The sequence below is a fragment of the Podarcis erhardii genome, assembly GCF_964252035.2.
Source record: "Podarcis erhardii genome assembly, chromosome: 2".
Taxonomy (NCBI): Eukaryota; Metazoa; Chordata; class Lepidosauria; order Squamata; family Lacertidae; genus Podarcis; species Podarcis erhardii.
This window is the reverse complement of record NC_138498.1, coordinates 22,129,026-22,146,370: the sequence shown is the minus strand read 5'-3', so window position 1 is coordinate 22,146,370 and position 17,345 is coordinate 22,129,026. Positions and strand designations below refer to the sequence as shown.

Sequence of the window (17,345 nt, the reverse complement as noted above, 5' to 3'; positions counted from 1 at the left end):
AAGAAGAACTTTGCTTTTAGTTGCATATATAGAGATATATTATTATTATTATTATTATTATATTAAAGTTTCGTGGGCCTTGTTGACTTAATGGCCACTTCACGCCTCCCAGCGCTCCAACGGAAGCGGAGGAAAATAATCCACTTTTGGATCCAGCCTGCAGCCCGAAATCTCACCCCGCCAAAAATAAGGCAACGACTTGGAAGAGGCACAGCTGAAAAACCCAAAAAACTTACATTCCGCTGCCTCCCCTTTACGCCGAATAGTGAACAGACACCTATGTGTGTAAACTTGTGCGCCTATTAATTAAACGGTTATAAATATACAGAAGAGCTCCTCCGTCAAAAAACATAAATAGATCCTGTTGTGCTCCCAGACCCTCCCGGTTCTGTAAACATTTGGCAATACATATCTATATATCTATATATATATATATACACATATACATATACACATATACATACACAGATTGCTTCCAGCAAACGAATGTGCAAAACGTAGCCGTCTTGTATAGAGGACGAGCAATGAGGTATACTGTGTTTGTGTGTGTGGATTACCCGTAAGCTATTCCAGACCTGCTCTTCAAGGCCTCTCAGGAACTGCGATGCCTGTCCTGAGTTGGCCTGACTCTTGCGACACCCCCCTCCCACCAGCAGAACGGCTTCCGGCAGGGAAAAGGAGCATCGTCACATCAGGATGCAGCCGCGCTGTTCGCCGTAGGAGTTGTCCACACGATCGATTTCCTCAATGATCCTGGTGAAGACACCTTGGGTCATCTGTGAGGCACAGAAAGGCAAAATGCACCCGGGTTACCCAAGAGGAGAAGGGGAACGCTGCTGCGTTTGTCAGGCTTCGGGGAATCGGATGCCTCCCCCGGCGGCAGGAATTAAGCAGACCAAACAAAAGGAGCGTTCTTACCAGATAAGTTCTTTAATAATCACGCTATAAAATGGCGTTGCTCCCAGTAAAGGCTCGCCCCCACCATCCCCATTAATTTATGTCACTCCTACAATGGGTAATCCCAGAATACCTGAAGGAGCGTCTCCACCCCCATTGTTCGGCCTGAGGTCCAGCTCCGAGGGCCTTCTGGCAGTTCCCTGCTGTGAGAAGTGAGGTTACAGGGAACCAGGCAGAGGACCTTCTCGGTGGTGGCGCCCGCCCTGTGGAATGCCCATCCCTCAGAAGTAAAGGAAATAAACAACTATCCAACTTTCAGAAGACAAATGAAGACAGCCCTGTTTAGGGGAGTTTAGGGATGTTTTATCGTGTTTTTAATATTCTGTTGGGAGCTGCCAACAGTGGCTGGAGAAACCCAGCCAGATAGGCAGGGTATTATTATTATTATTATTATTATTATTATTATTATTATTATTAGGGGGCTTCAGGAATGCAGTCCAAGGACACTGAATCTGCCAGCTGAATCCTAGTGCTCTTCGAGCTGCTCCTCACCCAGTATTTCCCAGCTTTCCCCCTCTGGACTATGCCCTTCTGCAAACTGCTATTCTAAATCAATACTGTCCTCCTGCCTTTGGGAGGGTTCAGAAAACCCACCATTCCTCCTCTGTCCAGTCCCTGACATTTTGAGGATGGTGAGGATCCTTCTGAGGTTTGCAAGGATGGCAAACCCGTTGGCCGCCAGATGTTGCTCCACTCCAATGAGCCCCAGCCAGCACAGACGTGGTTATGGGAGTCCAGCAACACGGTGTGTGTGTGGGTTTGTACAAGGTCTCTATCCCTGTTTTATGTGTTCTTTGGTGAGGTGTCTGGGCCGGGGCAAGTCTCCCTTCTGCAACTGGAAGCACTTGTGAATACACCTGCACCTACCTTTGCAATTATCTTATGGAAGAGTAAACGTAAAGGACCCCAGGTTAAGTCCAGTCAAAGGTGACAATGGGGTTGCGGCGCTCATCTCATTTTCAGGCCAAGGGAACCGGCACTTGTCCACAGACAGCTTTCTGGGTCATGTGGCCAGCAGGACTAAACTGCTTCTGGCGCAACAGAACACTGTGACGCAAACCAGAGCGCACGGAAACACTGCTTACCTTCCTGCCACAGTAGTACCTATTTATCTACTTGCACTGGCGTGCTTTCGCTGCTAGGTTGGCAGAAGCCGGGACAGAGCAACAGGAGCTCACATTGTCACGGGGATTTGAACCGCCAACCTTCTGATCGGCAAGCCCAAGAGGCTCAGTGGTTTAGATCACAGCGCCACCCACTTTACAGGTAGTAAAGAATAAGTGAGAAAACTGCCCATTCCTAGATACAGGGGCTCTGAAATTTTGGAAGCTATAACAGAGGCCGCCTGCTAATTCCACATCAAAAACAAAGTCATGGCAATGCTCAAACCACGGGAAGAAGGGGAGGTTTCTGTGGACATCAGAAAGTCACATTCGGTTCCTCCTGCCCTTGGGAAGTGCCCTTGCAAGAGCACAACAAACAGGTATCGTACCTGGTTTTCTTTTGCCGAGGATTCCAAGAACACGGCGCCCCAAGAATCGGCAAGCTTCCGGCCTTCATCAGTCTTCACCTGACGGCTAAAACACACACACAAAGGGGAGGAGATGAAAGCAGGGGAGACATCAGTTCACCACTATGTTTTACAGGTTGTCATTTGAGACACCTGATGCTGAAGATCTGGGACCGGAGAAGCAGCTGGGTAAAATGAATGAAAATAAATCAGACAGTGCTGTATACTGCCCAGAGTGGCTGGGAAAACACAGCCAGAAGAGTGAGGTATAAATAATAAAATTATTATTATTCCTATTATTATTACTTTGCATGCCTGAAAAACGGTATGGGTGCGTTATAGGAAACATTTGGACAAGTACAGAATTATTTAGGACATTATTTAGGTTGCAATATTTTGTTTTAGGAACATGGGTGGCGCTGTGGGTTAAACCACAGAGCCTAGGACTTGCCGATCAGAAGGTTTGAATCCCCGTGACGGGGTGAGCTCCCGTTGCTCAGTCCCAGCTCCTGCCAACCTAGCAGTTCGAAAGCACGTCAAAGTGCAAGTAGATAAATAGGTACCGCTCTGGCGGGAAGGTAAACGGCTTTTCCGTGTGCTGCTCTGGTTCACCAGAAGCGGCTTAGTCATGCTGGCCACATGACCCGGAAGCTGTACGCCGGCTCCCTCGGCCAATAAAGCGAGATGAGCGCCACAACCCCAGAATCGACCATGACTGGACCTAATGGCCGGGGTCACTTTACCTTTATTTTGTTTTTAGAGGGCGAAAGAATAAACTTGTTCCCATCCCTGCTAAGTTCTCATCTACATTCAAACCTTTTGACTAACACTGATGCGTTTCGAAAACTTTTATTGCCTCCACGAGTACTAGAAGCCTCCGGGGGGGAAAAAAGCCACCAAAATGCTGGATTTCCCCCTGTCAATCATAAGAGTCCTGTTTTGATGCAGAAATTTTTACATTTCAGAAACGCGTGACCCTGATCCCTAGAATCAGGAACCAACAGATTCCTTTGGCGCTTACAACAGGGGCCTATTCAAGGCAGAATTCTACTTTGGAATGTTATGAATGTTTGGAATATGGCAAGATTGGAGCCCAGCAAGAAGATAGGGGTCGGTTCGCACAATGCACCATTTATACTGTGGCAAGGCGTGCGCAAGCATACCTAGTGTGAGAGAATACATGAAAACAACCCCCCCCAAAAAACCCCTCCCATTATTATCATCATCAAGGAATGATAATAGAAACAATCTTCAATTAATGGAAGTTGTATGTGATCCTAGTGAGAGACATAATGAAACAGCGTTTGTTCTAAGAGATCAAAAACTTAACCACAAAAAAAATTGCCTCCCCAATCCCAAAATGGCTGCTTTTATGCCCGGTGTGTGAAAAGAGACAGACTGAAGCAAACTGATCCTATCCTTAAGGCTCTGTGGCTGGGTGGATTTGATTTAAATTAAATCAATTTAAATCATGATTTAAATCAATAGTCAGTAAGAGTTGATTTAAATCATTTTTGTTACAGAAAGACTCATTCTTGCTGGTATAACCTTAATATTTACAACCAGAGGAAGGTTTTATTTTTGGAATAACAAATTTTCAGAGTGGTTTTTACAGTTCTATCAAAAATCACTGATTTGGTTATACTATTAGGAATACAAAGACAGGCAATTATGAAATTATTGTTTCTATTTGGACAACGTTTCTGCTGCACTTTACTGGAAGGAGAAAAACAATCATTTCCTTAATAACAATTTAAACAATCTATTTAACTAAGACAATAACATTATAGCATATTTGTTAACCGATGTGAGTTTTAGCACACGTGAACAACTCAAAACAAATCCTTATTTCCTGATGAATAGCCTTTGGACTATAATGTAACTTAAACAGAAAACTGTCTTTATAAAGATTTTTCCTCCAAAAGAATTTTATTTTAAAAATCTGATTTAAATAAAAAAAATTCGATTTAAATTTTTTAAAAATCCGATTAAAAAACCCCCAAAACCCTGCTTTTTTATTTTTATTTTTCAAAAATCATTGATTTTCATCCACCTTGGTTCTCAGGCAAGAGACGGCAAAGCTCTTACCTTTCTAGAGACAGATCAGCTTTGTTGCCAACAAGCACTACCGGCATCCTGCCAAAGGAGAAGGGGACACTCTTAGGAAAAGTAGAGGGCTCAAACCCAAAGCCACTCACCAAAGCACTTCCAGCAGCCAGGGGTTCAGCATGTTACCAGCTGCTGCCTCAAAGGCTGCTCTTGCATAGGAGCTGCCAAGACAAGAACTGTGGCACTTCTCTTGTAAGGACATGCATTTCTGAGGTGAGCTGCTCCTTTCCTTGCAGAACTCAATCAGAAATTATTCCTGCATTTTAGGGGGTCGCACCCAATGACCCCCTTGGGGTCCCTTGCAACTCTATGGTTCCATGAAACAATTTGTACCACGTCACTGTGTGTCGTTTAAGAGCAGGGTCTCCCAAACTTGGGTCTCCAGCTGTTTTGGGGACTACAACTCCCATCATCCCTAGCTAGCAAGGATGAGCGTTCAGGGATGATGGGACCTGCAGTCCAAAAACAGCTGGCGACCCGAGTTTGGGAAAGCCTGGGCTTAGAGGAGAGGTGGAGAAGCTGAGACCGTCCATTGGACCCATAGCTGTCAACGTTTCCCTTTTTTTTAAGGGAAATTCCCTTATTCCGAATAGGATTCCTCACAGGAAAAGGGAAAAGTTGACAGTTATGATTGGACCTCAACTCTCATAGTCCCTGAACTTTGATCAGACTGGTGGCTAAAAGAAAAAGCAAGCATTAAAAAACAATTAAAGAAGGTTAGAAGTAAAACTATATACATATACAGTCGTACCTTGGATCCCAAACACCTTGGTACTCGGACGTTTTGGCTCCTGAATGCCGCAAACCCGGAAATGAGTGTTCTGGTTTGCGAACGTTCTTTGGAACCCGAACGTCTGACGGGGCTTCCGATTGGCTGCAGGAGCTTCCTGCAGCCAATCAGAAGCTGTGCTTTGGTTTCCGAACGTTTTGGAAGTCGAACGGACTTCTGGAACGGATTCCGTTCAACTTCCAAGGTACGACTGTATAAACTCTATTAAACCATAGAAATAATTTCGAGAAAAACAGCACATATTATTGTAACACCACCCACACTATGCAGTAAAAGAGCTATGATACCACTTTAAACAGCCATGTCTTCCCTCAAAGATTTCTGGGAGCTGTAGTTTGTGAAGGGTGCTGAAAGTTATTAGAACCCTCACAGATCTACATATGTGACTGACTTTTGGAGGCACATGCCAAGCACATGCCCACACCTCATAGCTGTCAACGTTTCCCTTTTTTAAAAAAAAAAATAATAATTTTTATTGAATGATTTTATGTTACAAAAAACAATACAACCATACTACCACTAAATATAATTAAGAAATAAAAATTACATACGTCAATATTTAGTTTGTTATTTACCGTCTTATTTCCTCCCAAACATTCCATAGAAAAACACACATCTCCCTTTTTAAGGGAAATTTCCTTATTCCGAATAGGATTCCTCGCAAGAAGGCTCGCAAGAGCCTTTACTTCCATTCTAGAATTATTTCCAATTGTGCTCTTTCTTGCCCGCACGCCACCAAATTAATATTTACCTTGTCTTTCCTCTGCTTTCATATAACTTGCTGTGTAAAGACTTTACCACTTGAAAACTGAGAAGAGAGAAAAGAGGAAGAATGATAGGACGTCACTTCTCGAACACAAGACAGTGTCACTCAGGTTAAGCTACACAGACCACATTCACGACAGGCATTTAAAGCTTTCCTTTCACAGAGCTACAATTCCCAGAGTTGCCTGTGAAGAAGGATTGACTATGATGAAACCACTCTGGGAACTGTAGTTCTGAATGTGGTCCTGCTGATTTGCACGGAAGTAGAAAGCTCAGCATGGCTGATCTTGTCCCCCATTCAAGTGCTTAGCTCCAACAATTGACTGGAATATGTGAAAAAATAGCATTAATCTGAATGGTTCCATTTAGAACAGAAAAAGAACAGAGGCCATCAGTTGTGGAGCATTTGGAAAGGGTTATGGAAATGTGGAAAACTGGAATTGGGAAGAGAAAAATTAAGGCTATTACAGGACCTTCTCTCAAATCATTTGAGTAGATTTGCAAGGCAGCAAGGCTCTGTACCATCAACTAGGGCTGGGTGATATATCGATATATCATCCATAACTGGTTTTAAGTCCATAGCGTGAAACTGGTTTCATAATTTTTGACCAGGCAATATAGTCGTACCTTGGATCCCGAACGCCTTGCAAGTCAAACGTTTTGGCTCCTGAACGCCACAAACCCAGAAGCGAATGTTGCGGTTTGTGAACGTTTTTTGAAAGCCGAACGTCTGACGGGGCTTCTGTGGCTTCCGATTGGCTGCAGGAGCTTTCTGCAGCCAATCAGAAGCCGCACTTCGGCTTCTGAACGTTTTGGAAGTCGAACGGACTTCTGGAATGGATTCTGTTTGATTTCCAAGGTATGACTGTATCGTGAATCATGGTGTGTGTGTGTGTGCGCGCGCGCGTTATGCAAAAAACACAATGTAGGAAAAACCGTGAAGCCAGACAATTCCTGCAGCCCATTAACTCTGCCGACTCAGCTCTCCACCTGCCTCCTGCAGGGGGCAGCGAATCACAAGAGCAGGCGCCGGCAAAAAACACAATGCAGGAAAAACCCGTGAAAACAGCCAATATTGTGATATATGGGTATACAGTGGTACCTCAAGTTACGAACTTAATTCGTTCCGGAGGTCCATTCTTAACCCAGAAACCGTTCTTAACCTGAGGCGTGCTTTCACTAATGGGGCCTGCCGCTGGCGCGTGATTGCCGTTCTCATCCTGGGGCAAAGTTTGTAACCCGAGGTACCACTGTATCGTGATGTTTAGCTGTATTGCAATACAGTGGTACCTTGGGTTAAGTACTTAATTCGTTCCGGAGGTCTGTTCTTAAGCTGAAACTGTTCTTAACCTGAAGCACCACTTTAGCTAATGGGGCCTCCTGCTGCCGCCGCGCCACCAGAGCACGATTTCTGTTCTCATCCTGAAGCAAAGTTCTTAACCCGAGGTACTATTTCTAGGTTAGTGGAGTCTGTAACCTGAAGCGTATGTAACCTGAAGCATATGTAACCCGAGGTACCACTGTACTGAAAACCAGATATCGCCCAGCCCTAAGGTCAACCAACCAACAAGGCTCAGAGCAGCCTCCATCAACACACCAAACTCTTGGCCTTCTTACCTCTTGAGAGATGTAACGGAATACACCAGCACGTAGCCATGGATGCCAATGGTAAATGAGTGAGGCAAGATCGTGTATTCATCCTGCACAGAAACAAAACAGAGAGGAGGAGGCTCTTTGATTTCGATACGTTTTGTGAATCTGAAGACAACCCAGTTCAGCAATCGGCCCGTTTTGAAGCCCATGAATGCACACGTGTGTGGACCATGAATGCACATGTGTGTGGACCATGCTTCAGGACGTGACTCCTGCCCAGATAATGGATCTCTGGCAAAGTTCAGATGAATTTTCTCGAGATACCTCCCTGCACTATGGGCCTTTCGGGACCGTGTGTCAAAGCAAGCAATTAATCCCATAGGCCACAGTGCTGCGGGAGAGCAGTGAAATATCAATAGACAAACAAAGACAGCCTCTCTTACCTGCCCGGCAGTGTCCACTAGTTGCAGATGGAATTCATCCTTTCCCAGCATCAACATTTTGTTGTAAGCTAAAGTGGGAAGCGAGGGAAGAAGGCAATTTACAGCAACGTTGTGCCTGCTGCACCCCTCCCCAAACTAATCCACATCCTTGGCTCCACCCCAAAGTTCTGTGCTCAAGCTATTTTTATCTCCCCTTTCTCCCCCTGCCAGTTTAGTCCTCAGCCAGCCACTATTATCTGTCCCTTGTGTCCCCATCACTGCCTGGCTGTCAAGCCAATGCTGTTTCACCTGAGCTGAAGAAGCAACACGGCGTCTTCTCGCAAAACAGATATTGGGAAAACTCTCAACAAACAGAGGCCTTGAAAATATTGCTGTTATGGCTTTTATGGCTTTTCTGCACGTCGTAAAAGTGTTTTAAAAAAACCTGGGGTGTAGGAGAGACCCACAAGGGAGATAATAATAATAATAATAATAATAATAATAATAATAATAATAATAATTTATTATTTATACCCCACCCATCTGGCTGGGTTTCCCCAGCCACTCTGGGAGGCTTCCAACAAAACACTAAAATACAATAACATATTGAACATTAAAAGCTTCCCTAAACAGGGCTGCCTTCAGATGTCTTCTAAAAGTTTGGTAGTCATTTTTCTCTTTGACATCTGGTGGGCGGGCGTTCCACAGGGCGGGCGCCACTACCGAGAAGGCCCTCTGCCTGGTTCCCTGTAACTTGGCTTCTCGCATGAAGGGAACCGCCAGAAGGCCCTCGGAGCTGGACCTCAGTGTCCGGGCAGAACGATGGGGGTGGAAACGCTCCTTCAGCTATACAGGACCGAGGCCGTTTAGGGCTTTAAAGGTCAGTACCAACACTTTGAATTGTGCTCGGAAACGTACTGGGAGCCAGTGTAGGTCTTTTAAGACCGGTGTTATATGGTCTTGGCGGCCGCTCCCAGTCACCAGTCTAGCTGCTGCATTCTGGATTTAAAGAGTAAATTGGCAAGGAGAGAGGGTATGCGTATGTTGCACAGCTAAAGCAGAAATGTACAGCCACAAAAGCCCAGGTGCAGATATGGATTGTTTTGATCACAGCCATTATGTTTTTTGGAGCATCTGCCTGGAGTAAATTAGCTTCCCCCAAAGCAGCTGCCGAAGAAGCTGGCTGCAAAAGGACCCCTGAAACTTTTGGCTCCAGTCACTGCTTAGTAGAAGCAGGCAAAGCGGTTCTACAAAACAGCCTGTCCACATCCTACGGGCAAAGATGTTCTTCGTGTGTGTCGTGACAGCTTATATCCAGATCCCAGGCAGAGTTAGATTCACCTGATTATTTGCAGGGTAGCATCAGAATTTGCAGGAGGTGCATTTGCTCAGTAGGAATGGAAAGGCATTCTGCATGTGCTCAGGGGCACATTTACTCTTCTCCCACCAGCTCGTAGAAATAATAATTGTCAGCTACCAAGCCCAGGCAGTTACAAAAGAACAAAAGTGGCAAGCTAAAATACATGCACAAACCCCAACAGACAATTATCGCTAAAAACATCTGGCGCCATCCCAACTCAGGGAAATGTTTTGGGTAGATAAATCTCCCCCCCCCCAAAAAAAAAGTAATTCCCCAGAAGTGATCACCACACAGGGCAAACCGGAAGTGGACAAGGCAGATTTATGGGGAAACTGGCCTTCAGATAACCTAAAAAATGTTCCGCTGTATGAAGTGGGTGTGAGTGGCAGCCCCCTTCGAAAACAGGAAAGGACTCTTGCGATGAGGGAGGGTTTGCGGCCTGGCAGGAAGTGAGGAGAGGTGCTACTGAATCCGTTTATCACTGGGGAGAAAACACTTGAGCTTTCCACACAACATCCCAGCTATGCACAAGAGCTATTTGACTTTTAGCATCACCTAAAACCCAAAACGGTCCGTTTTTGCTTCGCTTGGTACAGAAATAGGGCTCTATTGCTCTGCCCATGGGTCAAAGAAAACATAAATCTACCAATGATCAAGACCTCCCTCTATCTTGCTCACTGCTTGACTATAACAAACAAGAGCCCAGATATACCCAGAAAAGACCTAACCACAACACTTACTGCTTTCCACTGTAGGATCATAACACTCCAGAAACTCCCCATCAATGAACTGGTGTGCAAGGGATGTTTTACCTGAAGAGGAAAGATGAGAAAAGAAAGCCTTGCCTCAGGTGTGCTCTTTGGATCTCAGCAGCCAATAAACTCAGCATTCAGAGGAAAACAAACACCTCCAGCAGATCCCCCCCAAATTACACTGATTCCCAGTTTAAGATCACCCCACCTGTCAAGGAAATTCCCGTGCTTAAGTTCTGGGGTGCGGCGAAACACAGTGACAGAGCAAAGTAATTTAGTTTTAAACCACTATCATCCCTGTGATAACTCAAGGTGGGCAATGGACAAACGGTTGAGAGCTCTAGAATAATCTGGAGAAACTCAAAAGAGGCAGGGGGAATTGTTTCACGAAAACCTAAGAAAATGCAAATGTGAATTTTTAGCCTGGTGACAGATCTTCAAAGGGGGGAAGTAAATAATGAAAGTTGTCTTCATGGTACTATTTGATATACAGAAAACACTAGCACATTCAGTTGATTTGAAGATCTGATGTGAATTTGCGGAGTTGAGGGCTTTTAGGGGGAAACACTTCATCTTTGAATATACTTGTCACAAATTGTGGCTCTTACATTTCATGCCTTCTGGGACCCTCTGTCTACAATTTTCTTCATACTGGAGCCTGTGTATAGATGGGCATGCCCGCGTATATTCTTAATACCTGCCAGGCAATTATAAACTTCACACATTCAATAAAAGTGTTGTGAAACTTCCCTGTTTTTTCTTATCCTTTACAAACTGTACATACAGATACAACCAGTCCACTTGTGGACTTTCTTACACAAAATGACCTGATAGCAGAAGATCAATGCTAATTCTCTTTAACTTTGTGCACTGTTGAATACAACAACCCCTTGTGTTTAAAGCGCCATAAAACTCTCGATGGTTAATCCTCAGTAGTGCTATTTCGTGCTTTTAATTTTTAATTTTAACAAATTGATTACATCAACCGGTTATTCAGTCAAGAAATTTAAAATATACTCATTGCTTAATATCAATTATCTTGTTGATTCCCTCTTAAACAAATTCATCTACTAAATTTCCAGCTCAGTGTATATAAGCCTTTGCAGAAGTCCCATTACTTTCAGATAAATGAGCACAGGACTACAGTCTTAGATATATGTACCGTGTCTCAAATCCTACAGTATTAATCCAACTGAGATGAGAAAGGGTTCTCCCCCCCCCCCCTTACAGTGAAAAGCAATCAATATGTCAGCAGCTTTTAGCCAGTACCAATTTGTAAGTCATTGTTTTGGGGTCAGTTCAGGCAATGTTGTTTTATTTAACGCCATCAAGCAAATACAGCATTCAGTATTGCGGATCAATATTTGGATATAAGTATCAGCTATGGGCTCCTCCTCACCATAAATTGAGTTTGGCAACACACACACACACACGTCTCTGAATGCAAAGAGACTGGCTCATGGGCTGCAATGTTGCGCCTAATTAGGCTACAACGCTGGTTCCCCAAGGCTGTATGTGTGTTTCCAAGTAGTCTGGAGGAAAACAGAAAAGCCAGACATCTGCTGGCACATGCAGAGTGGGCCTCATCTCATGCCTTGGGGGAAGCTCACAAGCCCAAGAGGTCATCTGGAGCAGAGGATGGGATGAGCAGAAGTGGGGAAACATCATCATCATCATCATTTATTTATACCCCGCCCTTCTGGCTGGGTTTCCCCAGCCACTCTGGGCAGCTTCCAACAGAATATTAAAATACAGTAACCTATTAAACATTAAAAGCTTCCCTAAACAGGGCTGCCTTCAGATGTCTTCTAAAAGTCTGGTAGTTGTTGTTCTCTTTGACAACTGGTGGGAGGGCATTCCACAGGGTGGGTGCCTCTACCGAGAAGGCCCTCTGCCTGGTTCCCTGTAACTTGGCTTCTCGCAGCGAGGGAACCGCCAGAAGGCCCTCGGCGCTGGACCTCAGTGTCTGGGCAGAACGATGGGCAAGAGGACGAGGTCTTTGCTCTTTCTTCTACTTGGTGACAAAAGAAAGGGCTGTGCCCAGGTACGTAAGGATTTAGTGAAGTAGTCAAACATGTTGCATCCCACCTGCTGGACCATGGAGGAAGCGCCAGAAGAAAACAAGAAGATCTGCAAAGATTTGTCTCCACGATGCAGCTCTGGGGTGTATTAACAACAGTTAAATTTGGCATATTGCTCCCGCACTTGCCACATGAAAGGATCTGGGCTCCCGTTCACATCTTTGCACATAAGTGTGCACAGAACAATTTATGAATCTGTTTAGCCTGTACATCTTGTTGTTAACTCTTGCCCTCCCACACTCCTCCAAGATCTTGTAGCTGAAAATTTGGCATATTGCTCCCGCACTTGCCACATGAAAGGATCTGGGCTCCCGTTCACATCTTTGCACATAAGTGTGCACAGAACAATTTATGAATCTGTTTAGCCTGTACATCTTGTTGTTAACTCTTGCCCTCCCACACTCCTCCAAGATCTTGTAGCTGAGTCAGCATCCTTTTTAGTTCAGCCACAAGGGAAGGGATTTATACAGTATGTAGCTAGTTTAACAAAGGTCCGTATAGTTAAAGCTATGGTTTTCCCAGTAGTGATGTATGGAAGTGAGAGCTGGACCATAAAGAAGGCTGATCGCTGAAGAATTGATGCTTTTGAATTATGGTGCTGGAGGAGACTCTTGAGAGTCCCATGGACTGCAAGAAGATCAAACGTATCCATTCTTAAGGAAATCAGCCCTGAGTGCTCACTGGAAGGACAGATCCTGAAGCTGAGACTCCAATACTTTGCCCACCTCGTGAGAAGAGAAGACTCCCTGGAAAAGACCCTGATTTTGGGAAAGATGGAGGGCACAAGGAGAAGGGGACGACAGAGGAGGAGATGGTTGGACAGTGTTCTCGAAGCTACCAGCATGAGTCTGACCAAGCTGTGGGAGGCAGTGGAAGACAGGAGTGCCTGGCGTGCTCTGGTCCATGGGGTCACGAAGAGTCGGACACGACTAAACGACTAAACAACAACAACAAAGCTAGTTTAAGATGCTGCTCTGTTGCAATTCTCTACTGCAGACTAGCTTAGCCGGGTGCCTTAGATCCGAGTCTAATACACTAGAACAGCCGCCCCCCAACCTTGTGTCCTCAGACTACAACTCACATCAACCCCAGCTCACATGGCTCTACTGGTTCCCACTAATGGGAGTTGTAGTTCAAAACATCTAGAGGGCACTCAGTTGGGAAGATGGCAGTACGGATTCTTAGAATTCTCCTTGCTGTGTTGAAAGAAATATTTCAAATTCCTTGAATGTTTAGGAACTTGGGCAACCTGACACCCAGGGTTCTTCCAATCCAACTTACGAGAGCCTTCTGACATCTCTAAATTATCTGTGAAGCAAAGAGAGGCTCTTTATTCTTTTTAATATGGGCTCTAATCACAGAAAAAAGGGGCAACACCCAAGAAACAAAAGTAAATTGAAATGTGAAGTCATTATCTTAACCTCATTCAGGGGAATGACATGGCCGGACAATCCCCTAAATCACCATTTGTTTGCATGCGCAAGCAACAAGACAGTCCCAAGGCACTGATGTTCAACGCTGCAAGAGAGCAGAGGTGTGCAATTAAATATGGCTGCATTTACCCATACCAAACATGGAACATTTTGTTTTGCAACAGCCCCACACCAGCAAAGCAGAACTCTTGCTACAGCTTGACCTGTTCAAACAAGGCACAGATGGTTGTAGGAGGAGGATCAACAACCCAAACGTTACGCATACAGGGTCCACGCCAACTAGAAATGTATTAACCCCTTCTGTCGCAGAAAGGACCCCTAGCCTTAAAAGCAAATTCTCACGCACAGGCACATCAAGATTATATTACCCACCCAACTCCAAGGAAGAAAAGGCTGCCGAAGGCTTAATATAAGAAAACAAGCCATTTCACCACCCAGCCTCCCATTATGACCTCTGACATCTGGTCATTTCCTCCCACTGCATGTGGATTAATAGAAAACAGACCCCAAGTGACCTCTTGCATTTGTGTTCAGGGAAGAGGTCAGATGAGCAGGGAAATGTGCATGTGCGAATAACTCCCCAAGGAGAAACTAGGAAAGGTCAGGCAATAAGCTGTCCAGAAGCTACAAGTTTTCTGGACTCAGGAGCCGCTAAAGCTGTTCTGGACAGGCAAGGAGGGCTGTAGTTCACTATAAATAGGTGACTGGGGGGGGGGGGAAATGGGGGTGTTACTCTTGGATGCAAATGCATGCAGAATTTTAACTCCCTCACTGCAGATCTGCACAAATTCCCCCAGCAACTTATACCTAAACAAGTATTTGATAGGACAAGCTAAGATTTGACGTTTGGGGCAGGAGGCTTGTAATTGCATTGTGATTTCTCCCGAAAACACACACACACGATTTCCCCCCTCCCCCACACACTTGGCAAAGATTTATGGCACTTTGCAACAACTATTCTGTGCAACCAGCAAAGGGAGAAATGTATCTATCTCAGGATGTACGAACGTCAAGCCCAGGAAGCTCTCAGACAGGAAACCCACAACATAGAGAGCAGGGCAGCCCATCCCCAAACACCGGCTGCTCAGAGAATCAAAGGGCACCAATCCCCACACTGCCCCGTTTTCCGTTTGGCCTGATCCTGTCAATATTCAAGTTCTACGATTTTGGTGCCTGCCCCTTCCCAATATTGTAAGCATGAAGATCAGGATGCAGGTGGTGTTACTATTCTTATTTCCCAAATCACCCCCTACCTACATTTCCGAAGACCCCAGCAAAGTCGCCCATATAATCAGACCTACCTGACTAGTCCTAGACCAGGGAAGGCTCTCCCCCTCCCTCCCCCTTTAAGAGAGAGCTGTAGAGAAAGGAGGGAATCTCGGGCAGGTGTTCCTGGCGCGGACACACCTGCCGAAATCCTCCCTTCCACGCGCGCACCTCCTGCTAGAAAGGCGCAGAAGCGCCTCTCCGCTTTCTCACCTGGAGATCCCGACCCCCCCCCTCCCCGGTCCTCTCGCATCCCTCTAAAACCAAAGCCTTGCCAGATATAAAAAAAAGTCATTTATCCCAGCTGCTCCCAATCCTCGCCGCCTTCCCCACCCGCGCTCCGGATGGCAAGGGCTGCTCCGGGCGCACCACGTGCAGCGTCCTCGCCACACGCACCAGACCCGCTTCCTCCTCCTTCCACGCTTTCCGGCCACCCCCACACCCCACCCATAGCATGCTTCCAGACCAGCCCCCCCCGGGACCCCCACTCCGCGCGACCCCTTCTGAGCACCCACCCGTGATCCTGCCCGCCCTTCCCCACGCGCCCTTCGATTGTTCCAAGCCTCCGCGGCCAGACCCTCGTGCAAGCACCTCTCCCCCCCCCCGCTACGCGAGGAGACCCCCCCCCAATCCTTGCCACCTCCCGAGCACCCACCCCCCGGCCACGTGCCCCCCTCTCCTCCCCGGGTGGCACCCATCTCTTCCTCGATCTGGACCACTTCCTCACCCACAGAGCGATATCCCAGGATCACGACCTTCCGATAGCGCACCAGCGGCATGGCCCGGCGCAGGGCGTGGGGAGGGGGGGGCGTGGGGTGCCGCAAGGCGGGCGGGCGGGCCGCGCGATGAAAGAGCCCGCCGGAGAGTAGAGCCGCAGGCGCCGCCGCCGCCGCAACTACAAACGCCCACGTGACCACAACACTGGCCTACAGCCGCCGCTCCTCATTGGCCGCGGGGAAGAGGGCGCGTGCGCGCTGCGGAGGTGTTCCCGTTCCATTCATGAAAAACGGCGAGGGGGGGGAGGCGAGGCGCGGGGGAGGATGCGGGGGCGTTTCCCGACGCGCAAGTGAGGAGCTCCGCCGGGCGGGAAACCAGCCGGGCGCTTAGCGGACCCTTCCCTAATAATAATAATAATAATAATAATAATAATAATAATAATAATTTGTTATTTATACCCTGGCCATCTGGCTGGGCTTCCCCAGCCACTCTGGGCGGCTTCCCAGAAAATATTAAAATATGGAAGAAATTTAAAGACTATTTGAATCAATACTGTAACATTAAAAATTAGAAATTACTTGAAAGTACCAAATAGGCCTAGGACTAAATTAAGGGTTAGTTAAATAAATGAGATCTAGAACCTTAAGAAAAGTTAAGAAATTTTACTTTAATTGGAATATTGTGTTTTAATAATGCTATTAGAAAACTGCTACATTTAAATACGAGGAAATTCAGATGGGAGGGTTCAGAGGAAGTCCAAAACATGTTTCTGAGGTTAGAAGTTTAAATAACTAATTAATTTGTGTTTGTTGTTATGGGTTTTTTTATTTTCTTTTTTGTTTATATTTGTGATTTTGTTTTTGTTTTTTGTTGTAGTATGTGTTATATTTGTAAGAAACTTAATAAAAACTATTTAAACAAATATATATATATATATATATATATATATATATAAATACCGTAATACATCAAACATTAAAAGCTTCCTTAAACAGGGCTGCCTTCAGATGTTCTTACTTTGCGCGGTTCCTCCGCGTGTTTACTTGGAAGTAAATGGCCTCGAGCTCAGTGGGATTTCAATAACGCTGAGCAGTGAGGGGCTGAAGAGAAGGAGGGACGAGGGAGGGGATTGCAATAGAGAACTTTCCTCCCCCTCATCCATTCATTCCTCCTTTGAGAATGGTTGTGATGGACGAGCCATGGCTTATTCACCTCTCTTTTTGTTTTTTAATTTTAATTTTAATTTTTTAAGTTTATACATTTTACTAATTTTATACAACCCATTAAATTTTACCATCATTTTGACATTTCACAACTTGGCTTCCTACCCCCCTCTTTCTGTGGTTCCTTGAATTCCTTTTAGTATCTTCTGCAAATGAACCTAATTTTCTCATTAATTCGTCTTCTTTAAATATATACTCTTATGAAACTGCAGGTTATTACAATAGCCATGCCAATGTTTATATCTGTTTACAGTTTATCTGTAAATACAGTGGTACCTCAGGTTACATACGCTTCAGGTTACATACGCTTCAGGTTACAGACTCCGCTAACCCAGAAATATTACCTCGGGTTAAGAACTTTGCTTCA

At 45.6% G+C, this 17,345-nt stretch overlaps 1 protein-coding gene across 2 annotated transcripts; it reads right to left on the bottom strand.

Moving 5' to 3' along the window:
• Positions 1–557: 557 nt before the first annotated feature.
• RHEBL1 (RHEB like 1) lies at positions 558–15,848 on the bottom strand. Of its 2 annotated transcripts, none has more exons than XM_081850005.1 (8): positions 15,766–15,848; positions 10,247–10,318; positions 8,168–8,235; positions 7,749–7,831; positions 6,118–6,174; positions 4,556–4,603; positions 2,450–2,534; positions 558–776 (listed from the first exon to the last, which is right to left on the bottom strand). In XM_081850005.1, exons 1-8 carry the CDS (start codon positions 15,815–15,817, stop codon positions 687–689), a joined length of 555 nt encoding a protein of 184 aa, XP_081706131.1. In that variant the 5' UTR covers positions 15,818–15,848; the 3' UTR covers positions 558–686. The 2 variants fall into 2 exon arrangements, with proteins under 2 accessions (XP_081706131.1, XP_081706132.1); XM_081850006.1 differs by lacking the exon at positions 15,766–15,848 and adding an exon at positions 10,867–10,911.
• Between the last annotated feature and the right edge of the window lie 1,497 nt (positions 15,849–17,345).